We start from the raw sequence: 22047 nt of genomic DNA on the forward strand, positions 1-22047 counted from the left end.
CTCCACCCCCCCGCCCCCCGGACTCTCTCCTCCTCACCCCCCCGACTCTCCTCCTCCTCCTCCCCCCACCCCCGACTCTCTCCTCTCCTCCTCCCCCCCCCCCCCCCCTCTCTTTCCCCCCCCCCCCACCACCCCCGACTCTCTCCTCTCTTTCTCCTCCTCCCCCCACAACTCTCCTCCTCCCCCCCGGACTCTCTCCAGCTTCCCCCCCCCCGGACTCTCTCCAGCTTCCCCCCCCCCCGACTCTCTCCAGCTTCCCCCCCCCCCGACTCTCTCCAGCTTCCCCCCCCCCGACTCTCTCCAGCTTCCCCCCCCCCGACTCTCTCCAGCTTCCCCCCCCCGACTCTCTCCAGCTTCCCCCCCCCCCCCGACTCTCTCCAGCTTCCCCCCCCCCCCGACTCTCTCCAGCTTCCCCCCCCCCGGACTCTCTCCAGCTTCCCCCCCCCCCGACTCTCTCCAGCTTCCCCCCCCCCGACTCTCTCCAGCTTCCCCCCCCCCGACTCTCTCCAGCTTCCCCCTCCCCCCCGACTCTCTCCAGCTTCCCCCCCCCCCGACTCTCTCCAGCTTCCCCCCCCCCGACTCTCTCCAGCTTCCCCCCCCCCGACTCTCTCCAGCTTCCCCCCCCCCGACTCTCTCCAGCTTCCCCCCCCCGACTCTCTCCAGCTTCCCCCCCCCCGACTCTCTCCAGCTTCCCCCCCCCCCGACTCTCTCCAGCTTCCCCCCCCCCGACTCTCTCCAGCTTCCCCCCCCCCGACTCTCTCCAGCTTCCCCCCCCCCGACTCTCTCCAGCTTCCCCCCCCCCCGACTCTCTCCAGCTTCCCCCCCCCGACTCTCTCCAGCTTCCCTCCCCCGACTCTCTCCAGCTTCCCCCCCCCCCGACTCTCTCCAGCTTCCCCCCCCCCCGACTCTCTCCAGCTTCCCCCCCCCGACTCTCTCCAGCTTCCCCCCCGGACTCTCTCCAGCTTCCCCCCCCCGACTCTCTTTCCCCCCCGACTCTCTTTCCCCCCCCCGACTCTCTTTCCCCCCCCCGACTCTCTTTCCCCCCCCCGACTCTCTTTCCCCCCCCCGACTCTCTTTCCCCCCCCGACTCTCTTTCCCCCCCCGACTCTCTTTCCCCCCCCCGACTCTCTTTCCCCCCCGACTCTCTTTCCCCCCCCGACTCTCTTTCCCCCCCCGACTCTCTTTCCCCCCCCGACTCTCTTTCCCCCCCCCCGACTCTCTTTCCCCCCCCCGACTCTCTTTCCCCCCCCCGACTCTCTTTCCCCCCCGACTCTCTTTCCCCCCCGACTCTCTTTCCCCCCCCGACTCTCTTTCCCCCCCCCCCGACTCTCTTTCCCCCCCCCCGACTCTCTTTCCCCCCCCCGACTCTCTTTCCCCCCCCCGACTCTCTTTCCCCCCCCCGACTCTCTTTCCCCCCCCCGACTCTCTTTCCCCCCCCCCGACTCTCTTTCCCCCCCCCGACTCTCTTTCCCCCCCCCGACTCTCTTTCCCCCCCCCGACTCTCTTTCCCCCCCCCGACTCTCTTTCCCCCCCCCGACTCTCTTTCCCCCCCCCGACTCTCTTTCCCCCCCCCGACTCTCTTTCCCCCCCCCGACTCTCTTTCCCCCCCCCGACTCTCTTTCCCCCCCCCGACTCTCTTTCCCCCCCCCGACTCTCTTTCCCCCCCCGACTCTCTTTCCCCCCCCCGACTCTCTTTTCCCCCCCCCGACTCTCTTTTCCCCCCCCGACTCTCTTTTCCCCCCTCCGACTCTCTTTTCCCCCCCCGACTCTCTTTTCCCCCCCCGACTCTCTTTCCCCCCCCGACTCTCTTTTCCCCCCCGACTCTCTTTTCCCCCCCGACTCTCTTTCCCCCCCGACTCTCTTTCCCCCCCCGACTCTCTTTCCCCCCCCGACTCTCTTTCCCCCCCCGACTCTCTTTCCCCCCCCGACTCTCTTTCCCCCCCCGACTCTCTTTCCCCCCCCGACTCTCTTTCCCCCCCCGACTCTCTTTCCCCCCCCGACTCTCTTTCCCCCCCCGACTCTCTTTCCCCCCCGACTCTCTTTCCCCCCCGACTCTCTTTCCCCCCCCGACTCTCTTTCCCCCCCCGACTCTCTTTCCCCCCCCGACTCTCTTTCCCCCCCCGACTCTCTTTCCCCCCCCGACTCTCTTTCCCCCCCCGACTCTCTTTCCCCCCCCGACTCTCTTTCCCCCCCCCGACTCTCTTTCCCCCCCGACTCTCTTTCCCCCCCCGACTCTCTTTCCCCCCCCGACTCTCTTTCCCCCCCCGACTCTCTTTCCCCCCCCGACTCTCTTTCCCCCCCCGACTCTCTTTCCCCCCCCGACTCTCTTTCCCCCCCCGACTCTCTTTCCCCCCCCCGACTCTCTTTCCCCCCCCGACTCTCTTTCCCCCCCCCGACTCTCTTTCCCCCCCCCCGACTCTCTTTCCCCCCCGACTCTCTTTCCCCCCCCCGACTCTCTTTCCCCCCCCCGACTCTCTTTCCCCCCCCCCGACTCTCTTTCCCCCCCCCGACTCTCTTTCCCCCCCCCGACTCTCTTTCCCCCCCCCGACTCTCTTTCCCCCCCCGACTCTCTTTCCCCCCCCGACTCTCTTTCCCCCCCCCGACTCTCTTTCCCCCCCCCGACTCTCTTTCCCCCCCCCGACTCTCTTTCCCCCCCCCCGACTCTCTTTCCCCCCCCGACTCTCTTTCCCCCCCCCGACTCTCTTTCCCCCCCCCGACTCTCTTTCCCCCCCCCCGACTCTCTTTCCCCCCCCCGACTCTCTTCCCCCCCCCGACTCTCTTCCCCCCCCCCGACTCTCTCCAGCTTCCCCCCCCCCGACTCTCTTCCCACCCCCCGACTCACTCCAGCTTCCCCCCCCCGACTCACTCCAGCATCCCCCCCCCCGACTCTCTCCAGCTTCCCCCCCCCCCGACTCTCTCCAGCTTCCCCCCCCCGACTCTCTCCAGCTTCCCCCCCCCCCCCTCTCTCCAGCTTCCCCCCCCCCCCGACTCTCTCCAGCTTCCCCCCCCCCCGACTCTCTCCAGCTTCCCCCCCCCCGACTCTCTCCAGCTTCCCCCCCCCCCCTCTCTCCAGCTTCCCCCCCCCCCCGACTCTCTCCAGCTTCCCCCCCCCCCCGACTCTCTCCCAGCTTCCCCCCCCCCCGACTCTCTCCAGCTTCCCCCCCCCCGACTCTCTCCAGCTTCCCCCCCCCCGACTCTCTTTCCCCCCCCCCGACTCTCTCCAGCTTCCCCCCCCCCGACTCTCTTTCCCCCCCGACTCTCTTTCCCCCCCCGACTCTCTTTCCCCCCCCGACTCTCTTTCCCCCCCGACTCTCTTCCCCCCCCGACTCTCTTTCCCCCCCCGACTCTCTTTCCCCCCCCCGACTCTCTCCAGCTTCCCCCCCCCGACTCTCTTTCCCCCCCGACTCTCTTTCCCCCCCCGACTCTCTTTCCCCCCCCGACTCTCTTTCCCCCCCGACTCTCTTTCCCCCCCCGACTCTCTTTCCCCCCCCGACTCTCTTTCCCCCCCCGACTCTCTTTCCCCCCCGACTCTCTTTCCCCCCCCGACTCTCTTTCCCCCCCCCGACTCTCTTTCCCCCCCCCGACTCTCTTTCCCCCCCCGACTCTCTTCCCCCCCCCGACTCTCTTTCCCCCCCCCGACTCTCTTTCCCCCCCCCCGACTCTCTTTCCCCCCCCCGACTCTCTTTCCCCCCCCCGACTCTCTTTCCCCCCCCCCGACTCTCTTTCCCCCCCCCCGACTCTCTTTCCCCCCCCGACTCTCTTTCCCCCCGCTCTCTTTCCCCCCCCCGACTCTCTTTCCCCCCCCGACTCTCTTTCCCCCCCCGACTCTCTTTCCCCCCCCGACTCTCTTTCCCCCCCCGACTCTCTTTCCCCCCCCGACTCTCTTTCCCCCCCCGACTCTCTTTCCCCCCCCGACTCTCTTTCCCCCCCCGACTCTCTTTCCCCCCCCGACTCTCTTTCCCCCCCCGACTCTCTTTCCCCCCGACTCTCTTTCCCCCCCGACTCTCTTTCCCCCCCCCCGACTCTCTTTCCCCCCCCCGACTCTCTTTCCCCCCCCCCGACTCTCTTTCCCCCCCCCGACTCTCTTTCCCCCCCCCCGACTCTCTTTCCCCCCCCCCGACTCTCTTTCCCCCCCCCCGACTCTCTTTCCCCCCCCCCGACTCTCTTTCCCCCCCCCCGACTCTCTTTCCCCCCCCCCGAATCTCTTTCCCCCCCCCCGACTCTCTTTCCCCCCCCCCGACTCTCTTTCCCCCCCCCCCCGACTCTCTTTCCCCCCCCCGACTCTCTTTCCCCCCCCCGACTCTCTTTCCCCCCCCCCGACTCTCTTTCCCCCCCCCCGACTCTCTTTCCCCCCCCCCGACTCTCTTTCCCCCCCCCGACTCTCTTTCCCCCCCCCGACTCTCTTTCCCCCCCCCGACTCTCTTTCCCCCCCCCCGACTCTCTTTCCCCCCCCCGACTCTCTTTCCCCCCCCCCGACTCTCTTTCCCCCCCCCCGACTCTCTTTCCCCCCCCCCGACTCTCTTTCCCCCCCCCCGACTCTCTTTCCCCCCCCCCGACTCTCTTTCCCCCCCCCCGACTCTCTTTCCCCCCCCCCGACTCTCTTTCCCCCCCCCCGACTCTCTTTCCCCCCCCCCGACTCTCTTTCCCCCCCCCCCGACTCTCTTTCCCCCCCCCCGACTCTCTTTCCCCCCCCCCGACTCTCTTTCCCCCCCCCCGACTCTCTTTCCCCCCCCCGACTCTCTTTCCCCCCCCCCGACTCTCTTTCCCCCCCCCGACTCTCTTTCCCCCCCCCCGACTCTCTTTCCCCCCCCCCGACTCTCTTTCCCCCCCCCCGACTCTCTTTCCCCCCCCCCGACTCTCTTTCCCCCCCCCGACTCTCTTTCCCCCCCCCCGACTCTCTTTCCCCCCCCCCGACTCTCTTTCCCCCCCCCGACTCTCTTTCCCCCCCCCCGACTCTCTTTCCCCCCCCCCGACTCTCTTTCCCCCCCCCGACTCTCTTTCCCCCCACCCCGACTCTCTTTCCCCCCCCCGACTCTCTTTCCCCCCCCCCGACTCTCTTTCCCCCCCCCGACTCTCTTTCCCCCCCCCCGACTCTCTTTCCCCCCCCCCGACTCTCTTTCCCCCCCCCCGACTCTCTTTCCCCCCCCCCGACTCTCTTTCCCCCCCCCGACTCTCTTTCCCCCCCCCGACTCTCTTTCCCCCCCCCCGACTCTCTTTCCCCCCCCCCCCGACTCTCTTTCCCCCCCCCCGACTCTCTTTCCCCCCCCCCCGACTCTCTTTCCCCCCCCCCCGACTCTCTTTCCCCCCCCCCGACTCTCTTTCCCCCCCCCCGACTCTCTTTCCCCCCCCCCGACTCTCTTTCCCCCCCCCCGACTCTCTTTCCCCCCCCGACTCTCTTTCCCCCCCCGACTCTCTTTCCCCCCCCCGACTCTCTTTCCCCCCCCCCCGACTCTCTTTCCCCCCCCCGACTCTCTTTCCCCCCCCCGACTCTCTTTCCCCCCCCCCGACTCTCTTTCCCCCCCCCCCGACTCTCTTTCCCCCCCCCCGACTCTCTTTCCCCCCCCCCGACTCTCTTTCCCCCCCCCGACTCTCTTTCCCCCCCCCGACTCTCTTTCCCCCCCCCCGACTCTCTTTCCCCCCCCCCGACTCTCTTTCCCCCCCCCGACTCTCTTTCCCCCCCCCCCGACTCTCTTTCCCCCCCCCCGACTCTTCCTCCTCCTCCCCCCCCCCGACTCTCTTCCTCCTCCTCCTCCCCCCCCCCCCCGACTCTCTTCCTCCGACTCTCTTCCCCCCCCCGACTCTCTTCCTCCTCCTCCTCCCCCCGACTCTCTTCCTCCTCCTCCTCCCCCCCCCGACTCTCTTCCTCCTCCTCCTCCCCCCCGACTCTCTTCCTCCTCCTCCTCCCCCCCCCCGACTCTCTTCCTCCTCCTCCTCCCCCCCACGACTCTCTTCCTCCTCCTCCTCCCCCCCCCCGACTCTCTTCCTCCTCCTCCTCCCCCCCCCGACTCTCGTCTCTCTCTCTCTCTCTCTCTCTCTCTCTCTCTCTCTCTCTCTCTCTCTCCCTTTCTCCCCCACCAGACGCCCTCGCTCTCTTCGCCCCCGCCTCGTTCTCCCGTCCCCTCCTCCGCCCCCGTCTCGTTCTCCCGTCCCCTCCTCCGCTCCCGTCTCGTTCTCCCGTCCCCTCCTCCGCCCCCGCCTCGTTCTCCCGTCCCCTCCTCCGCCCCCGTCTCGTTCTCCCGTCCCCTCCTCCGCCCCCGTCTCACTTGCTTTCTCCCAATTGAAGGACGAACGTTTCTACATAATGGAATTAGGCTGTTGATTAACTTCATTGGTGAGTGCTAGCAATGCATTCTTTTAATTAAATTGTGAATGAGATTAAAAATGTCATGTGTCTGGTTTATAAGTTACTGAGTGATGGGAGAGTGTGTCAAACACCACAGGGGCAGGAGGAGGCCATTCAGCCCCATTTGAGCCTGTTCCGCCATTCAATCAGATCATGGCTGATCTGTACCTTAACTCTGCCTCTGATACCTAAAACCTGGCACCCTTACATAACAAAAAGTCTATTTATCTTGGTCATGAACATGTTTACTGACCCCCAGCATCCACATTCTCTGGGGGGGAAAGTGCTTCCTGATTTCACTCCTGAATAGCCTCGCTCTAATTTTAAGATTGTGTACCCTTGTTCTATATTCCCCCATTAGAGTAAATAGTTTTTTGCTGTAGATGGAGTGCAACAAAGGTTCACCAGACTTGAGTCCTGGGATGGGGAAATAGTCCTGGGATGGGGGGATTGTCCTATGAGGAGAGTTTGAGTAGACTAGACCTATATTCTCGAGTTTAGAAGAATGAGATGTGGTATCATTGAAACATACAAAATTCATGCAGGGAGGATGTTTCCTCTGGCTGAGGAGTCTAGAACCAGGGGTCGCAGTCTCAGGATAAGGGGTCGGCCATTTAGGACTGAGATGAAGAAAAATGTCTCTACTCGAAGGATTGTGAATCTTTGCAGTTAATTACCCCAGAGGGCTGTGGAGCCTCATTCGGTGAGTGTATGCAAGGCTGAGATCATTAGAATTTTGGATGTTAAGGAAACCAAGGGATATGGGGATTGGTGAAGTTGATGATTGGCCATGATCTTATTGAATGGTGGAGCAGCCCTGCTCCTGCTCCTATTTCTTATGTTTTTCTGTATCTTATCAAATATTTTTTCATCATTTTAAACACCTCAATTAGATCACTCATCAACACTTTAAACTCAAGAGAATACAGTACAAGGCTAGTCTATGCAACCTGCCCCCTCAATGTAACCCTTTTAGCCCCCGTATAATTTTGGTGAATCTACCTCCGAGGCCAGTGCCCAGAGCTGAACGCCATGCTCCAGGTGGGATCTGACCAAGGTTCTACAAAACTGAAGCATCACTTTCTCCCCTTTGTATTCCACCCCTCTTGAGATGGAAAAAAAAAACCATTCCATTAGCCTTTTTGATTACATTTTGTACCTGTGCATTAGTGACTTGTGTACCTTGACACCTAAATCGCCTTGTTCCTCCACAGCTCCTACTCTCTCACCATTCAGAAAATATTGTGATTTGTTTTTCTTTGATCTAGAATGGATGACCTCACACTTACTCTCACTGAACTCCATCTGCTACCGTTTTCTCCATTCACTTTAATCTGTCCATGTACCTTTGTAACATCCTGCTCTGGTCTCCATTATTTACTGTTCCTCCGAACTTTGTGTCACCTACAAACTTGGATATACAACTTTCTATTCTTTCATCCATGTCATTCATGTATATGATGAAAAGGGGAGAGCCCAGTATAGATTCCCGGAGAACACCACTTGTCACACTCCGCCTATCAGAATACATTTCCTTTGTCCCTACTTTCTGCCTCCTTCTTTCCAGCCAATTATCAACCCATGTCACAAGGTTACCTCCAATCTCTTGTGCTCTCACTTGTATGGAACCTTATCTAATGCCCTCTAGAAGTAAATTTTCAATTTTCCAATCGGATGGCACGATTCCTGAATCTAGCGAGCTTTGGAAAATTAAGACTAATGCACCTATAATTTCCCCACATCGACAGATTAAGTGAATGGACGAAACTGTGGCAAATGGATTGCAATGTAGGCAAATGTGAGGTCATCCACTAAAAAGATAGAACAGGGTACTTTCTAAATGGTGAAAGGATAACAACAGTGGAGGTCCAACGAGACTTGGGAGCTCATGTACATAGATGATAAAAATGTCAGTAACAGGTACAGAAAATAATGTTAAAGAGGCTAATGGAATGCTGGTCTTTATATCTAGAGGACTAGAATACAAGGGGGTAGAATTTATGCTGCAGCTATACAAAGCCCTGGTTAGATCACACCTGGAGCACTGTGAGCAGTTCAGAGCACCAAACTTCAGGAAGGATATATTCACCTTGGAGGGAGTGCAGCGTAGGTTTACCAGAATGATACTCAGACTTCAAGGGGTAAGTTACAAGAAGAGATTACACAAATTATGGTTGTATTCCCTGGAATTTAGAAGTTTTCAAGATATTAAGGGGATCTGATAAGGTAGATAGAGAGAAACTATTACCACTGGTTGGAGATTCCAGGATGAGGGGGTGTAGTATAAAAATTAGTGCCAGACCTTTCAGGAATGAAATTAGGAAACGCTTCTCTACATACAGGGTGCTAGAAGTTTGGAACTCTCTTCCACAAAAGGCAATTGATGCTAGATCAATTGTTAATTTTAAATCGGAGATTGATAGCTTTCTGTTAACCAAAGGAATTCAGGGATATGGGCCAAATGCAGGTATGTGGAGTTAGATCACGGATCAGTCATGATCTCATTGAATGGCAGAGCAAGCTCGAAGGGCCGCATGGCCTCCTGCTCCTATGTTCCCACCTACTTCAAGTCCCCTGGGATGGAAACCATGAGGTCCTGGAGATTTGTATACATTAAGTCCCATTATTTTCTACATTAGCATTCCTTTACTTGTATTAATTCCACTAAGTTCCTTCCCTTGACTTATTTTAAGGTTCCCTTGTACCGCTGGAATTTTGTCCTCTCCTCTGTAGTGAAGCTCATTTAACATGTCTGCCATTTCCTTATTATCCATTATAATCTCACCTGCATCTGTCTTTATTGGGTCCATATTCCCCCTTGCTACTTTTTATTTTATCTTTGATATCTCTTGCAAGTTTTGGTTCAAACTCCTTTTTTTGCACCTCATTACTTTTTCATATTGTTCTATTGCTTTTTATAGCTCTCCCAGTTCACTGGATTTCCATTTTCTTTGCATTTGTGTAAGCCTTTTATTTCAGCTTAATGCTGTCTCTGACCTTGTTTGTTGACCATGGTTGCTTAAATGCACAAATGGAGCTTTTACCTTCCAGTTATCAAATACTTCTTTGAATACTTCCTAGTCTCTGTCTGTGGGTTTACCCATTAACAGCCCATCCCTTCAAGGTCCACTTTGCAAGTTTAACATTTGATTTGTGACTATCAATTCTCCTTAATATCAAATTCGATTATATGATGGTTGCTATTTGCAAGATACTCCCTTACCATCAGAGAGGGGAGATATATATTGACTAACCGTAATAGCAGATGTTAAGGTTTTCATAAACAGCCAGAAAGATAAGATTCATGTGCATAAGCTAAATTGCTGGCTGTAAATTATACAGCAATGAAAACAGGTTTTTATTCTGAGTTGGGTGGTACTGTTTTGCAGTCAGGTTTAATTTTAGACGCAAATAATATAGTCAAGAACCAGAATAATTCAGACCTGCCAAGTATAGATGTAACTTAATCTCTCCCAATTAATCCAGACACTGAATGTAAACTGCATTGAGCCACACTTAAACCACTGGAGACTGTCGATGTGGATTGTTGTGCTCTGTCAGGTAGATTTTACGCGTTGGAGGTGGGTGAACACTGAGGGCTGTGCCTCTACTGGAAGTCATGTCATGGTGACAGGTGATGGGCATGAGTAGGTCATTTAGCCCATCGAGCCTGCTCCGCCATTCAATAAGATCATGGACGATCTGATCATGGACTCCGCTCCCCATAACCCTTTACTCCCTTATCAGTCAAAAACCTGTTTATCTCTGTCTTAAATCTATTCAATGACCCAGCCTCCACAGCTCTCTGGGGCAGAGAATTCCATAGAGAGATTAATAGGTTAAAAAATCCCTTTTCTGTCCACTAAAATAAAAACCTACTGAGAGAATTCCATAGATTTACAACCCTCTGAGAGAAGAAATTCTTCCTCATCTCAGTTTTAAATGGGCGGCCCCTTATTCTAAGACTATGTCCCCTAGTTTTAGTTTCCCCCTATGAGTGGAAATATCCTCTCTGCATCCACCTTGTCGAGCCCCCTCATTATCTTATATATATTTCGATAAGATCACTTCTCATTCTTCGGAACTCCAATGTGTACAGGCCCAACCTACTCATGCTATCTTCATAAGTTAACCCCCTCATCTCTGGAATCAACCGAGTGAACTTTCTCTGAACAGCCTCCAATGCAAGGATATCCTTCCTTAAATACAGAGACCAAAACTGTACGCAGTACTCCAGGTGTGGCCTCACCAATACCCTGTATAGTTGGAGCAGGACTTCTCTGCTTTTATACTCCATCCCCCTTGCAATAAAGGCCAACATTCCATTTGCCTTCCTGATTACTTGCTGTAACTGCATACTAACTTTTTGTGTTTCATACACAAAGACCCCCAGGTCCCTCTGTACTGCAACACTTTGCAAATTTTCTCTCTTTTTAAATTGTAATTTGCTTTTCTATTTTTTCTGCCAAAGTGGATTTTCCCACATACTCCATCTGCCAAATTTATGCCCACTCACTTAGCCTGTCTATTATCCCTTTGCAGATCCTCCGCACAATTTGCTTTCCCATCCATCATTGTATCATCAGCAAACTTGGCTACATTACACTCAGTCCCTTCATCCAAGTCATTGATATAGATTGTAAATAGTTGAGGCCCCAGCACCGATCCCTGCGGCACCCCACTAGTTGCTGTTTTCCAACCGGAAAATGATCCATTTATCCTGACTCTCTCTTTTCTCTTAGTTAGCCAATCCTCTATCCATGCTAATATATTACCCCCAACCCCGTGAACTTTTATCTTGTGCAGTAACCTTTTATGTGGCACCTTACCGAATGCATTCTGGAAATCCAAATACACCACATCCACTGGTTTCCCCCTTATCCACCCTGCTCGTTACTTCCTCAAAGAACTCCAGCAAATTTGTCAAACATGATTTCCCTTTCATAAAACCATGCTGACTCTGCTTGATTGAATTATGCTTTTCCAAATGTCCTGCTGCTGCTTCCTTAGAAGGTAGAAAAACACAAGCTTCCCTAAATGCAAGAAAGATCTTTCATTTAAATAGCACCCTTTATGATCTCTGGAGCTTCACAGCCAATGAAGTACTTCAGAAGTGCAGTTTTGTAATGTCGGAAATGCGGCAGCCAGTCTGCACAATGCAAGCTCCCACAAACGCCACTGCTACAATGACCAGATCGTCTGTTTGTTGGAGGGATAAATAATGGCCAGGACACCAGGAAGAATGTCCCTGCTGTTCTTCACAATAGTGGCCATGGTATCGTGTTCATCCACCTGAACGGACAGCTGGAATCTCGGTTTAATGTCACATCCGACAGTGCAGCACTCCCTCAGTATTGCACTTGGAGTATCAATCTGGAATTTGCGCTCAAGTCTCTGGAGTGGGACTTGAGCCCATGACCTTGCGACGCAGAGGTAAGAATGCTGCTCACTGAGCTACGGCTGACCCCTGTCAGTGGTGTCTCGGATGGACTGCTGCGATGACCTGATTCATATCTGTGCTCTACGATTCTATGATGCCTCAATGAAAATTGCACTTTTACAAGACTACCTGGACGAGGTACCATCATAGCTCCCAGGTACCTGGGCAGGTAGTCTTCACGGTATCCAGGGGTACCTGGGCAGGTAGTCCTCACGGTATCCAGGGGTACCTGGGCAGGTAGTCTTCACGGTATCCAGGGGTACCTGGGCAGGTAGTCCTCACGGTATCCAGGGGTACCTGGGCAGGTAGTCCTCACGGTATCCAGGGGTACCTGGGCAGGTTGTCCTCACTATCATGGTGTACCTGACCTGGTGTCCTTCAGGCACCAATGATGGGCATTGGCTGTTCTGCGGAAGCACAAGGTATGAATTCCTACATTTAAAAAAAAAAATGAAATAAAAGGTATGTATTATTATGTAATGCAGTATCATTTACATTTTAATGATCAGAATGGGCTGCCTAGCTCATGGTTTATTTTTCTCCCCTTCTGTCCTTTCCTATAGGCAGTTCACTGATTCCGGCCAACAGGTTGTCTAACCTGCTGGTGCTACCCGTCACTTATTTCCTCCCCTTGCTCTCCTGTGTGAGAGAGCTGAATGGAGGCTGAGCTATTCAAGCAGCCTAAAGCACAAGCCCCAGGGATCTGTCCAGACTACGGACCCTGCACTTCCAATAGAACGCCTCCACTTGTGCTGCGGATGCTAAGAGATCCACGGTTCCAGATCCCATTCTCTTCAACTCTCTCTTCCTGCAGAGCAACAAGAAGGGTGGGGGTTGGGAGGGGCTGTACCTATTGGAACTGTAAATTACTGGCACAGTCGGAAGGACAAAGGAGGGAATCAACCCATCCCGAGCATTCAAGTGGTATGTAAAATCTACTGGGCTCTGCACAGCACTGCGTTACTGCTCTTCAAACACAGGACCATTAAGAAGTGACGCTGGCTCTTTTCTCTCTTCCTGCCTGTTCCCGAACTGCAGTGAACAAGAACAGTGCAAGAATGGAGGGGAGTTGAAGGCCTGAACAGGGGAACCCTGCTGACCCAAGACCTTCCGTGGATCCCAGACACCAGAGAAGCCTGTCGGGATAAACGGGTCCTTTTCAGAATGGCAGGCAGCGACTAGTGGAGTGCCGCAGGGCTCTGTGCTGGGACCCCAGCTCTTTACAATATACATCAATGATTTGGATGAAGGAATTGAGTGTAATATCTCCAAGTTTGCGGATGATACTGAACTCGGTGGCAGTGTGAGCTGTGAGGAGGATGCGAAGAGGCTGCAGGGTGACTTGGACAGATGATGTGAGTGGACAAATGCATGGCAGATGCAGTATAATGTGGATAAATGTGAGTTTATCCATTTTGGGGGCAAAAACACGAAGGCAGAATATTATCTGGATGGCGGCCGATTAGGAAAAGGGGAGGTGCAACGAGACCTGGGTGTCATGGTTCATCAGTCATTGAAAGTTGGCATGCAGATACAGCAGGCGGTGAAGAAGGCAAATGGCATGCTGGTCTTCATAGCTAAAGAATTTGAGTATAGGCGCAGGGAGGTCTTGCTGCAGTTGTACAGGGTCTTAGTGAGGCCTCACCTGGAATATTGTGTTCAGTTTTGGTCTCCTAATCTGAGGAAGGACGTTCTTGCTATTGAGGGAGTGCAGCGAAGGTTCACCAGACTGATTCCAAGGATGGCTGGACTGACCTATGAGGAGAGACTGGATCAACTGGGCCTTTATACACTGGAGTTTAGAAGGATGAGAGGGGATCTCATAGAAACGTATAAGATTATGACAGGACTGGACAGGTTAGATGCAGAAAGAACGCTCCCGATGTTGGGGAAGTCCAGAACCAGGGGACATAGTCTTAGGATAAGGGGTAGGCCATTTAGGACTGAGATGAGGAGAAACTTCTTCACTCAGAGAGTTGTTAACCTATGGAATTCACTGCCGCAGAGAGTCGTTGATGCCAGTTCATTGGCTATATTCAAGAGGGAGTTAGATATGGCCCTTACGATGAAGGGGATCAAGGGGTAGGGAAAGAAAGCAGGAAAGGGGTACTGAAGGAATGATCAGCCATGATCTTATTGAATGGAGGTGCAGGCTCGAAAGGCCGAATGGCCTACTTCTGCAACTATTTTCTATGTTTCTATCTCCCAGTACAGCTACAGCCTGCTTGTGGTGGGCTCTGGCCCTTAACACTGACAACCCGTAGACAGGATTAGAGGGGCAGAGTTTGGGTTCAACTGGTGGATTGGATTATCTCGTTTATTATTTGAATGCAGCTTGGTGATCGTGTCAGATTCTCTGCATTATGCATGTAATTCAGGATATGCCACATTGGGATACGGTAGTGTCAGAACATAAGAAATAGGAGCAGGAGTCGGCAATTCGGCCCCTCGAGCCTGCTCCGCCATTCAGTGAGATAATGGCTGATCATTGACCTCAACTCCCCTTTCCCGCCCGATCCCCATATCCCTTGATTGCCCGAGAGTCCAAAAATCTATCTATCTCCGACTTAAATATACTCAACAATTCAGCATTCACAACCATTTAGTGGTTATGTCACTGAACTAATAACCCAGAGACCTGGGCTAATAGAAACAGAAATTTACAGCGCAGAAGGAGGCCATTTCAGCCCATCGTGTCCACACTGGCCGACAAAGAGCTACACGGCCCTTGGTCAGCAGCCCTAAAGGTTACATATAAACCTATGAACAATGACGGAAAGGCAAAGAGCACCCAACCCAACCAGTCCGCCTCACACAACTGTGACACCCCTTATACTGAAACATTCTACACTCCACCCCAACCGGAGCCATGTGATCTCCTGGGAGAGGCAGAAAACGGATAAAAATCCAGGTCAATTTAGGGAGAAAAACTCTGGGAAAATTCCTCTCCGACCTATCCAGGCGATCGAAACTAGTCCAGGAGATCACGCTGGCCGTATTCTATTCCCTGCAGTACCGACCATTATATCTGCGCCGACCAACAAAAGGTCACCCAGTCTAATCCCAATTACCAGCTCTAGGTCCAAAACCCTGCAGGTTACAGCACTTTAAATGCCCATCCAACCATCTCTTAAAAGTGGTGAGGGTTTCTGCATCCACTACTCTTCCAGGCAGCGAGTTCCAGATCCCCACAACCAAATAATCCAGAGACCTGGGCTAATAATGCAGAGAATGGACATTCAAAGCCCACCAGGGCAACCGAAACATTTGAATTCTGGAATCAGTAAAAGTGACCATGACGCTATCGGATTGTTGTAAACTCCCAACTGGTTCACTCATGTCCTTTACCGGAGGAAACCTGCCTCCGTACTCAGTCTGGGCTGAAATATGACACCAGTCCAACACCAACACTGTTGACTCTTAACTGCTCTTTGAAATGGCCCGCAAAGGTATCAAAGAACAAGGACCTGACAGCAGTATGGGAGCAGGTTCCCTGGCCACACGGACTGCTGCGGTTCAGGAAGTAGGTCCACCACCACCTGAGGGCAACAAGGCAGGGGCAATAAATGCCCGCCTTACCAACGACGCCCACATCCCGAGATTATATAATAAATTGCATCAGATAATGAAGCTTCTTTTGCTGTTTTTTCATTTCTACTCTGTTCCTGTGTGTGTTTCCTGTTCTATCCCTCTGTTCCTGTGTGTGTCACTCTCTCCTGTTCTATCCTTCTGTTCCTGTGTGTGTCACTCTTTCCTGTTCTATCCCTCTGTTCCTGTGTGGCATAGACGTAGAAACATTGAAAACAGTTGCAAGAGTAGGCCATTCGGCCCTTCGAGCCTGCACCGCCATTCAATTAGTTCATGGCTGAACATGCACCTTCAGTACCCCATTCCTGCTTTCTCACCATACCCCTTGATCCCCCTAGTAGTAAGGACTGTATCTAACTTATTTTTGAATACATTTAGTGAATTGGCCTCAATAACTTTCTGTGGCAGAGAATTTCACAGGTTCACCACTCTCTGGGTGAAGAAGTTTCTCCTCATCTCTGTCCTTAAATGGCTTACCCCCTTCTCCTTAGACTGTGACCCCTGGTTCTGGACTTCCCCAACATTAGGAACATTCTTCCTGCATCTAACCTGTCTAACCCCGTCAGAATTTTAAATGTTTCTATGAGATCCCCTCTCATTCTTCTGAACTCCAGTGAATACAAGCCCAGTTGATCCAGTCTTCCTTGATATGTCAGTCCCGCCATCCCGGGAATCAGTCTGGTGAACCTTCGCTGCACTCCCTCAATAGCAAGAATGTCCTTCCCCAAGTTAGGAGACCAAAACTGTACACAATACTCCAGGTGTGGCCTCACCAAGGCCCTGTACAACTGTAGCAACACCTCCCTGCCCCTGTACTCAAATCCCCTCGCTATGAAGGCCAACATGCCATTTGCTTTCTTAACCGCCTGCTGTACCTGCATGCCAACCTTCAATGACTGATGTACCATGACACCCAGGTCTCGTTGCACCTCCCCTTTTCCTAATCTGTCACCATTCAGATAATAGTCTGTCTCTCTGTTTTTACCACCAAAGTGGATAACCTCACATTTATCCACATTATACTTTTATCTGCCATGCATTTGCCCACTCACCTAACCTATCCAAGTCACTCTGCAGCCTCATAGCATCCTCCTCGCAGCTCACACTGCCACCCAACTTAGTGTCATCTGCAAATTTGGAGATACTACACTTAATCCCCTCGTCTAAATCATTTAATATGCAATGTAAACAGATGGGGCCCCAGCACAGAACCTTGCGGTACCCCACTAGTCACTGCCTGCCATTCTGAAAAGTACCCATTTACTCCACTCTTTGCTTCCTGTCTGCCAACCAGTTCTCAATCCACGTCAGCACACTACCCCCAATCCTATGTGCTTTAACTTTGCACATTAATCTCTTGTGTGGGACCTTGTCGAAAGCCTTCTGAAAGTCCAAATACACCACATCAATTGGTTCTCCCTTGTGCACTCTACTGGAAACATCCTCAAAAAAATTCCAGAAGATTTGTGAAGCATGATTTCCCTTGCACAAATCCATGCTGACTTGGACCTATCATGTCACCTCTTTCCAAATGCGCTGCTATGACATCCCTAATAATTGATTCCATCATTTTACCCACTACTGATGTCAGGCTGACCGGTCTATAATTCCGTTTTCTCTCTCCCTCCTTTTTTAAAAAGTGTGGTTACATTGGCTACCCTCCACTCCATAGGAACTGATCTAGAGTCTATGGAATGTTGGAAAATGACTGTCAATGCATCTGCTATTTCCAAGGCCACCTCCTTAAGTACTCTGGAATGCAGTCCATCAGGCCCTGGGGATTTAAGGGCCTTCAATCCCATCAATTTCCCCAACACAATTTCCTGACTAATAAGGATTTCCCTCAGTTCCTCCTTCTTACTAGACTCTCTGACCCCTTTTATATCCGGAAGGTTGTTTGTGTCCTCCTTAGTGAATACCGAACCAAAGTACTTGTTCAATTGGTCTGCCATTTCTTTGTTCCCCGTTATGACTTCCCCTGATTCTGAATGCAGGGGACCTACGTTTGTCTTTACTAACCTTTTTCTCTTTACATATCTATAGAAGCTTTTGCAGTCCGTCTTAATGTTCCCTGCAAGCTTCCTCTCGTACTCTTTTTTCCCTGCCCTAATCAAACCCTTTGTCCTCCTCTGCTGAGTTCTAAATTTCTTCCAGTCCCCGGGTTCGCTGCTATTTCTGGCCAATTTGTATGCCATTTCCTTGGCTTTAATACTATCCCTGATTTCCCTTGATAGCCACGGTTGAGCCACCTTCCCTTTTTAATTTTTACGCCAGACAGGGATGTACAATTATTGTAGTTCATCCATGTCTGCCATTGCCCATTCACAGTCAACCCCCTAAGTATCATTCGCCAATCTATCCTAGCCAATTCACGCCTCATACCTTCAAAGTTACCCTTCTTTAAGTTCTGGACCATGGTCTCTGAATTAACTGTTTCATTCTCCATCCTAATGTAGAATTCCACCATATTATGGTCACTCTTCCCCAAGGGGCCTCGCACAACGAGATTGCGAATTAATTCTCTCCCCTTTTCTATCCTTCTGTTCCTGTGTGTGTCACTCTCTCCTTTTCTATCCCTCTGTTCCTGTGTGTCACTCTCTCCTGTTCACCCTTCTGTTCCTGTGTGCGTGTAAATTTTATGCTTTGCAAACAAGATAACCAGTGATTCCGAGTCACTTGCATTGCTGTGATGCCATGAGTCTCCGCTCTTTCACTGACTGATCGCGGCAGTTTCCTTTAACCTGTATCGCTGCTGGATAAATCGACTGTCAGATTTCTCTGCACAGAACCTTACTTAATGAGACGAGAAAGAAAGTATTGGACTGTTGTTATTGCAGCAGCAGCAGCAACAACATTCATTTACATACTGCCTTTAATGTAGTAAGACGTCCTAAGGCATTTCACAGGCACTGAATTCACTGCTTATCTTGTTTGCAACGCATCGAATTTTACCGACACAAGGTCATTCCACCCATTGTGTCAGTGCCAGCTCAAACAACTATCCACTCCTTCTGCCTTGCCCCTGTATCCTTTGAAACATTTATTTTTCTAGTATCTCTATCCATTTCACTTTGAAATGGTATTGTGGATTCTGATTGCACTACAACTGCTGGTCGGAAAACCGACGGGGAGAACAGGAACGAGTGACAGGAATAGAAGGAGAGAACAGGAGAGAGTGACACACTAACAGAAAGGCAGAAAAGATAAAACTGCAATACAAGCTTCGATATCTGATGCAATTTATTATTTAATCTGGGGATGTGGGCGTCATTGGCAAGGCCGGCATTTATTGTCAATCCCTTGTTCACGGAAATGTTATCGAACACAAATTTGGCACCAAGCCACATAGATAGATACTGGAACAGGTGACTAAGAGCTTGGTTTTAAGCACTGAAATCATTCCCTCGATTCCCCCTGATCCCTTCAGATGTTCAGTGTGGAAATTTGGCGTTTTAGTGGCATCATGCGTGGAAGAAGCTACCATTTTAGATGGTGTAAAACCGAGGAAGAGAACTCCATCTGGAGTTCAACGCACTTTACACATCCTCTCTTGTGGATTTTATTCCAAATACACCTCAAATCGCTGGAGAAATATCACCAACGACTTCTCCGCAAGATCCTGCAAATCCCCTGGGAGGACAGCCGTTAGCATCCTCGATCAGGCCAACATTCCCAGCATCGAAGCACTGACCACACTCGATCAGCTCCTTTGGGCGGACCACATTGTCTGCATGTCCGTCACAAGACTCCCAAAGCAAGCGCTCTACTCGGAACTCCTACACGGCAAGCGAGCCCCAGGTGGACAGAGGAAACATTTCAAGGACACCCTCAAAGCCTCCTTGATAAAATGCAACATCCCCACCGACACCTGGGAGTCCCTGGCCCAAGACCGCCCCAAGTGGAGAAAGTGCATCCGGGAGGGCGCTGAGCACCTCGAGTCTCGTCGCCGAGAGCATGCAGAAAGCAAGCACAGGCAGCGGAAGGAGCGTGCGGCAAACCAGGCTCCCCACCCACCCTTTCCTTCAACCACTGTCTGCCCCACCTGTGACAGAGACTGTAATTCCCATATTGGACTGTTCAATCACCTGAGAACTCACTTTTAAAGTGGAAGCAAGTCTTCCTCGATTCTGAGGAACTGCCTGTGATGATGCTGATTCCAAATCCAGCGCTAGTAAGGGTGCAGGCTCGTTGGGCTTGGTTTTCGGGGCCGCTTTCGGCGGGACAGGGAGCATTACCGCCCAGGAGAGGCACGCCTGGTTGCAACACTGGCTCGATTTTTTTTTTTGTTGTTCCCGCCTGACCCGCAGCGCCCCCTGCTGGGACCGCCTGTGAAGGCGGGTGGCCTGACCAGTGAGGTAAGTAATGTCCACCTCAGGTAAGTGTGAGTGTTTTGTATTGTTTTTGTGATTTATGTTGTGGTGGCGTGGGCTACGTACTGGGGACGTTTCTGGTGGTTTCTTTCTCCCCGGGCCTCTTTTCGAACACTCCCAGGCTGGCTGCTTAGCTCAGGATTTGCTCAAGCTCAGCCAGCCTAGCGCAACTGAGAGTTGTGCAACCCCTCCCCTAGCACCGCGCCCCACACTCGGGGGGCCCAGCTGCCCAATTACGCTGACTGAGGCGCAAACTTTACTGACCGCCACCATTACTGCCCCGAAATGAGCAAAGCCGAAAATCCAGGCCCTTGGCTTTTTGCATTTCAAAAATAAAAGTCTCAAAAAATTGTCAAACCCTTGAGCTGTGTGTCGTTTATTTGGCTTGTTTTCTTGGTGGGTGTTGCGGGTGAAAGCAAACGGTTGAAGTTTCCTCATTGATTTTCTATCCCCTCCCCCCCACCCCCGTGCGGGTTTATTGAAGTGACTTTGGCGATTTGTTTTTGATCCAAGCAAGCCCTCTGTGGAATGAATATTCCAAAAAGCAGACTTTTGCTGTCCTGTTTCCAATCTGGAATAACTGGGAATTAACCTGTTCAGAACCATGTGTTCGGCCTTTGAACTACAAGTGCTGCTTAATGGGGCCCGTGTGCCAACACAGCTCTGGGTCGGTACTGAACCCCATCCACCATGACCAACCCCCACTCAATCCCCCGCTGTGCTTGGGTGCCACAGTTGTTCCTGGAGGATGAAAGTGAAAATTAACACTGGTTCCTTATCCCGATTGAAATCCAGTCAATCTGCAGAATATTAAGTGCACCGATTGCAGGGGAGTTCAGGGGAGAAAGGAGGTGGGGGGGGTGAAGATTGTTTCTGATGGTTTCGCGCTCATCAGACGTAATGGTGCTGAGGAAAGGGGAAGCCTCTTTATTTTTAGGCATGGTGTCCTCCCACATCAGGCATGGCATAAGGCTGTAGTTCTCTCCACACCTACATGCCAATGATCGCCCAGATCAGCTGCAGCACAATGCAATGCAAAGTAAAGCTCCTTCCAATCTTGCCCAAACATTTCTGTTTCTCGGAGACGCTAATCAGTGTCATATTCACCACTTTCTAGCTGTGGGCCCACGCCAACGAGGAACTGCCCAAATTAATTTCCGGTGGGACCCTTGCAGCCAGCGGTGACATTCCTGCCCTCAGTCCAGGCTGGATTACAATCCATGGACCAGAGTTTGAAAGCACACTTTCTGCCCCACTGTATCATGAAGTTACCTGAAGGGGCAATTATCAATGGGATACAGAGCAACGGCGGGAAAATGGAGTGGAGGTGCAGATCAGCCATGATCTCTTGGAATGGCGGAGCAGGCCCGAGGGGCTGAATGGCCTCCTGTTCCTATTGAGAGTTCTGAGCACATTGTAAGGTGCCTTTCAGAGCTGTGCATTGACTGTACCCTGCAGCAATGATCTAATCTGCTCTTGAATATCTTGATTTGCAGGTCGTTTTAAAGTGAAGTGCAAGGAGGAGCGGGTCACTGCCAAAGCCGGAGAAGATGACATTATCCAGTGTCGGTTTTACTCCGGAAGCAAGGCTGGCAGTGTGGCTTTCGTTTGGAAGAAGGCGGATACCATGGGGATAGTCTACAACTACACCACGAGCCAGTACGGCCAGGGAGAGCAGGACCCCAGCTACCGAGACAGAGCCGAGGTCTTTGTCAGTGAGATCCCCGAAGGCAACGTGTCCCTGAGATTGAAGAACGTGACTCTATCTGACTCGGGAACCTACAGACTCTCTGTCGCCAGCCGATCGCAAAACACTGAGGCACAGGTCTTTCTCAGCATAAGAGGTAAGAATAGGAGACTGTTCACTGACTAAAATAAAATGAATTAATTGCTTCTTTCAGAAACTCTTGTACAGGTGTCAATCTGATCATGATTGGAGAAAAGCAGTGTGTAAACTAGGATACTAAAAGCATTTTTTTTTACATATATATTTATATTTAAAAAAGCAAAATTAAATCCTGTCCTGGGCTTTGTTTGTGTTCCTTCCCTCAATCTGCGCCCAGTATCTCTTCACAGCAGCCCAGGCGAGGCCAGGAAATCATCGAGTGTGGGATTGGGATCATGGCCTGAGACTCTTTGCTATTGCTTGTGGTCGTATGTCAGAGCTCTAACACAATGTGCCACATTGCTGCCTTATTCATCAGTGCTTTTTAAAAGCAGAAGGGATCTGGAGAGGAGTACTTTCAACTGGAAGTACTGCTGCTCCCATCTGGACAAGGTAATTTAAAACATGTGTGACTCCTTGT

The 22047-nt window shown here is 52.4% G+C and overlaps 1 protein-coding gene across 1 annotated transcript in view; it reads left to right on the plus strand.

Moving 5' to 3' along the window:
• Positions 1–22047, plus strand: part of LOC139272926 (butyrophilin subfamily 1 member A1-like) — a 69745-nt gene that overhangs the window by 37702 nt on the left and 9996 nt on the right. The window contains exon 3 of the mRNA XM_070889049.1: positions 21238–21585. Coding sequence (XP_070745150.1) covers positions 21238–21585 — 348 coding nt within the window. The remainder of the gene's footprint in view (positions 1–21237; positions 21586–22047) is intronic.

The sequence above is a fragment of the Pristiophorus japonicus genome, chromosome 9, assembly GCF_044704955.1.
Source record: "Pristiophorus japonicus isolate sPriJap1 chromosome 9, sPriJap1.hap1, whole genome shotgun sequence".
NCBI lineage: Eukaryota > Metazoa > Chordata > Chondrichthyes > Pristiophoridae > Pristiophorus > Pristiophorus japonicus.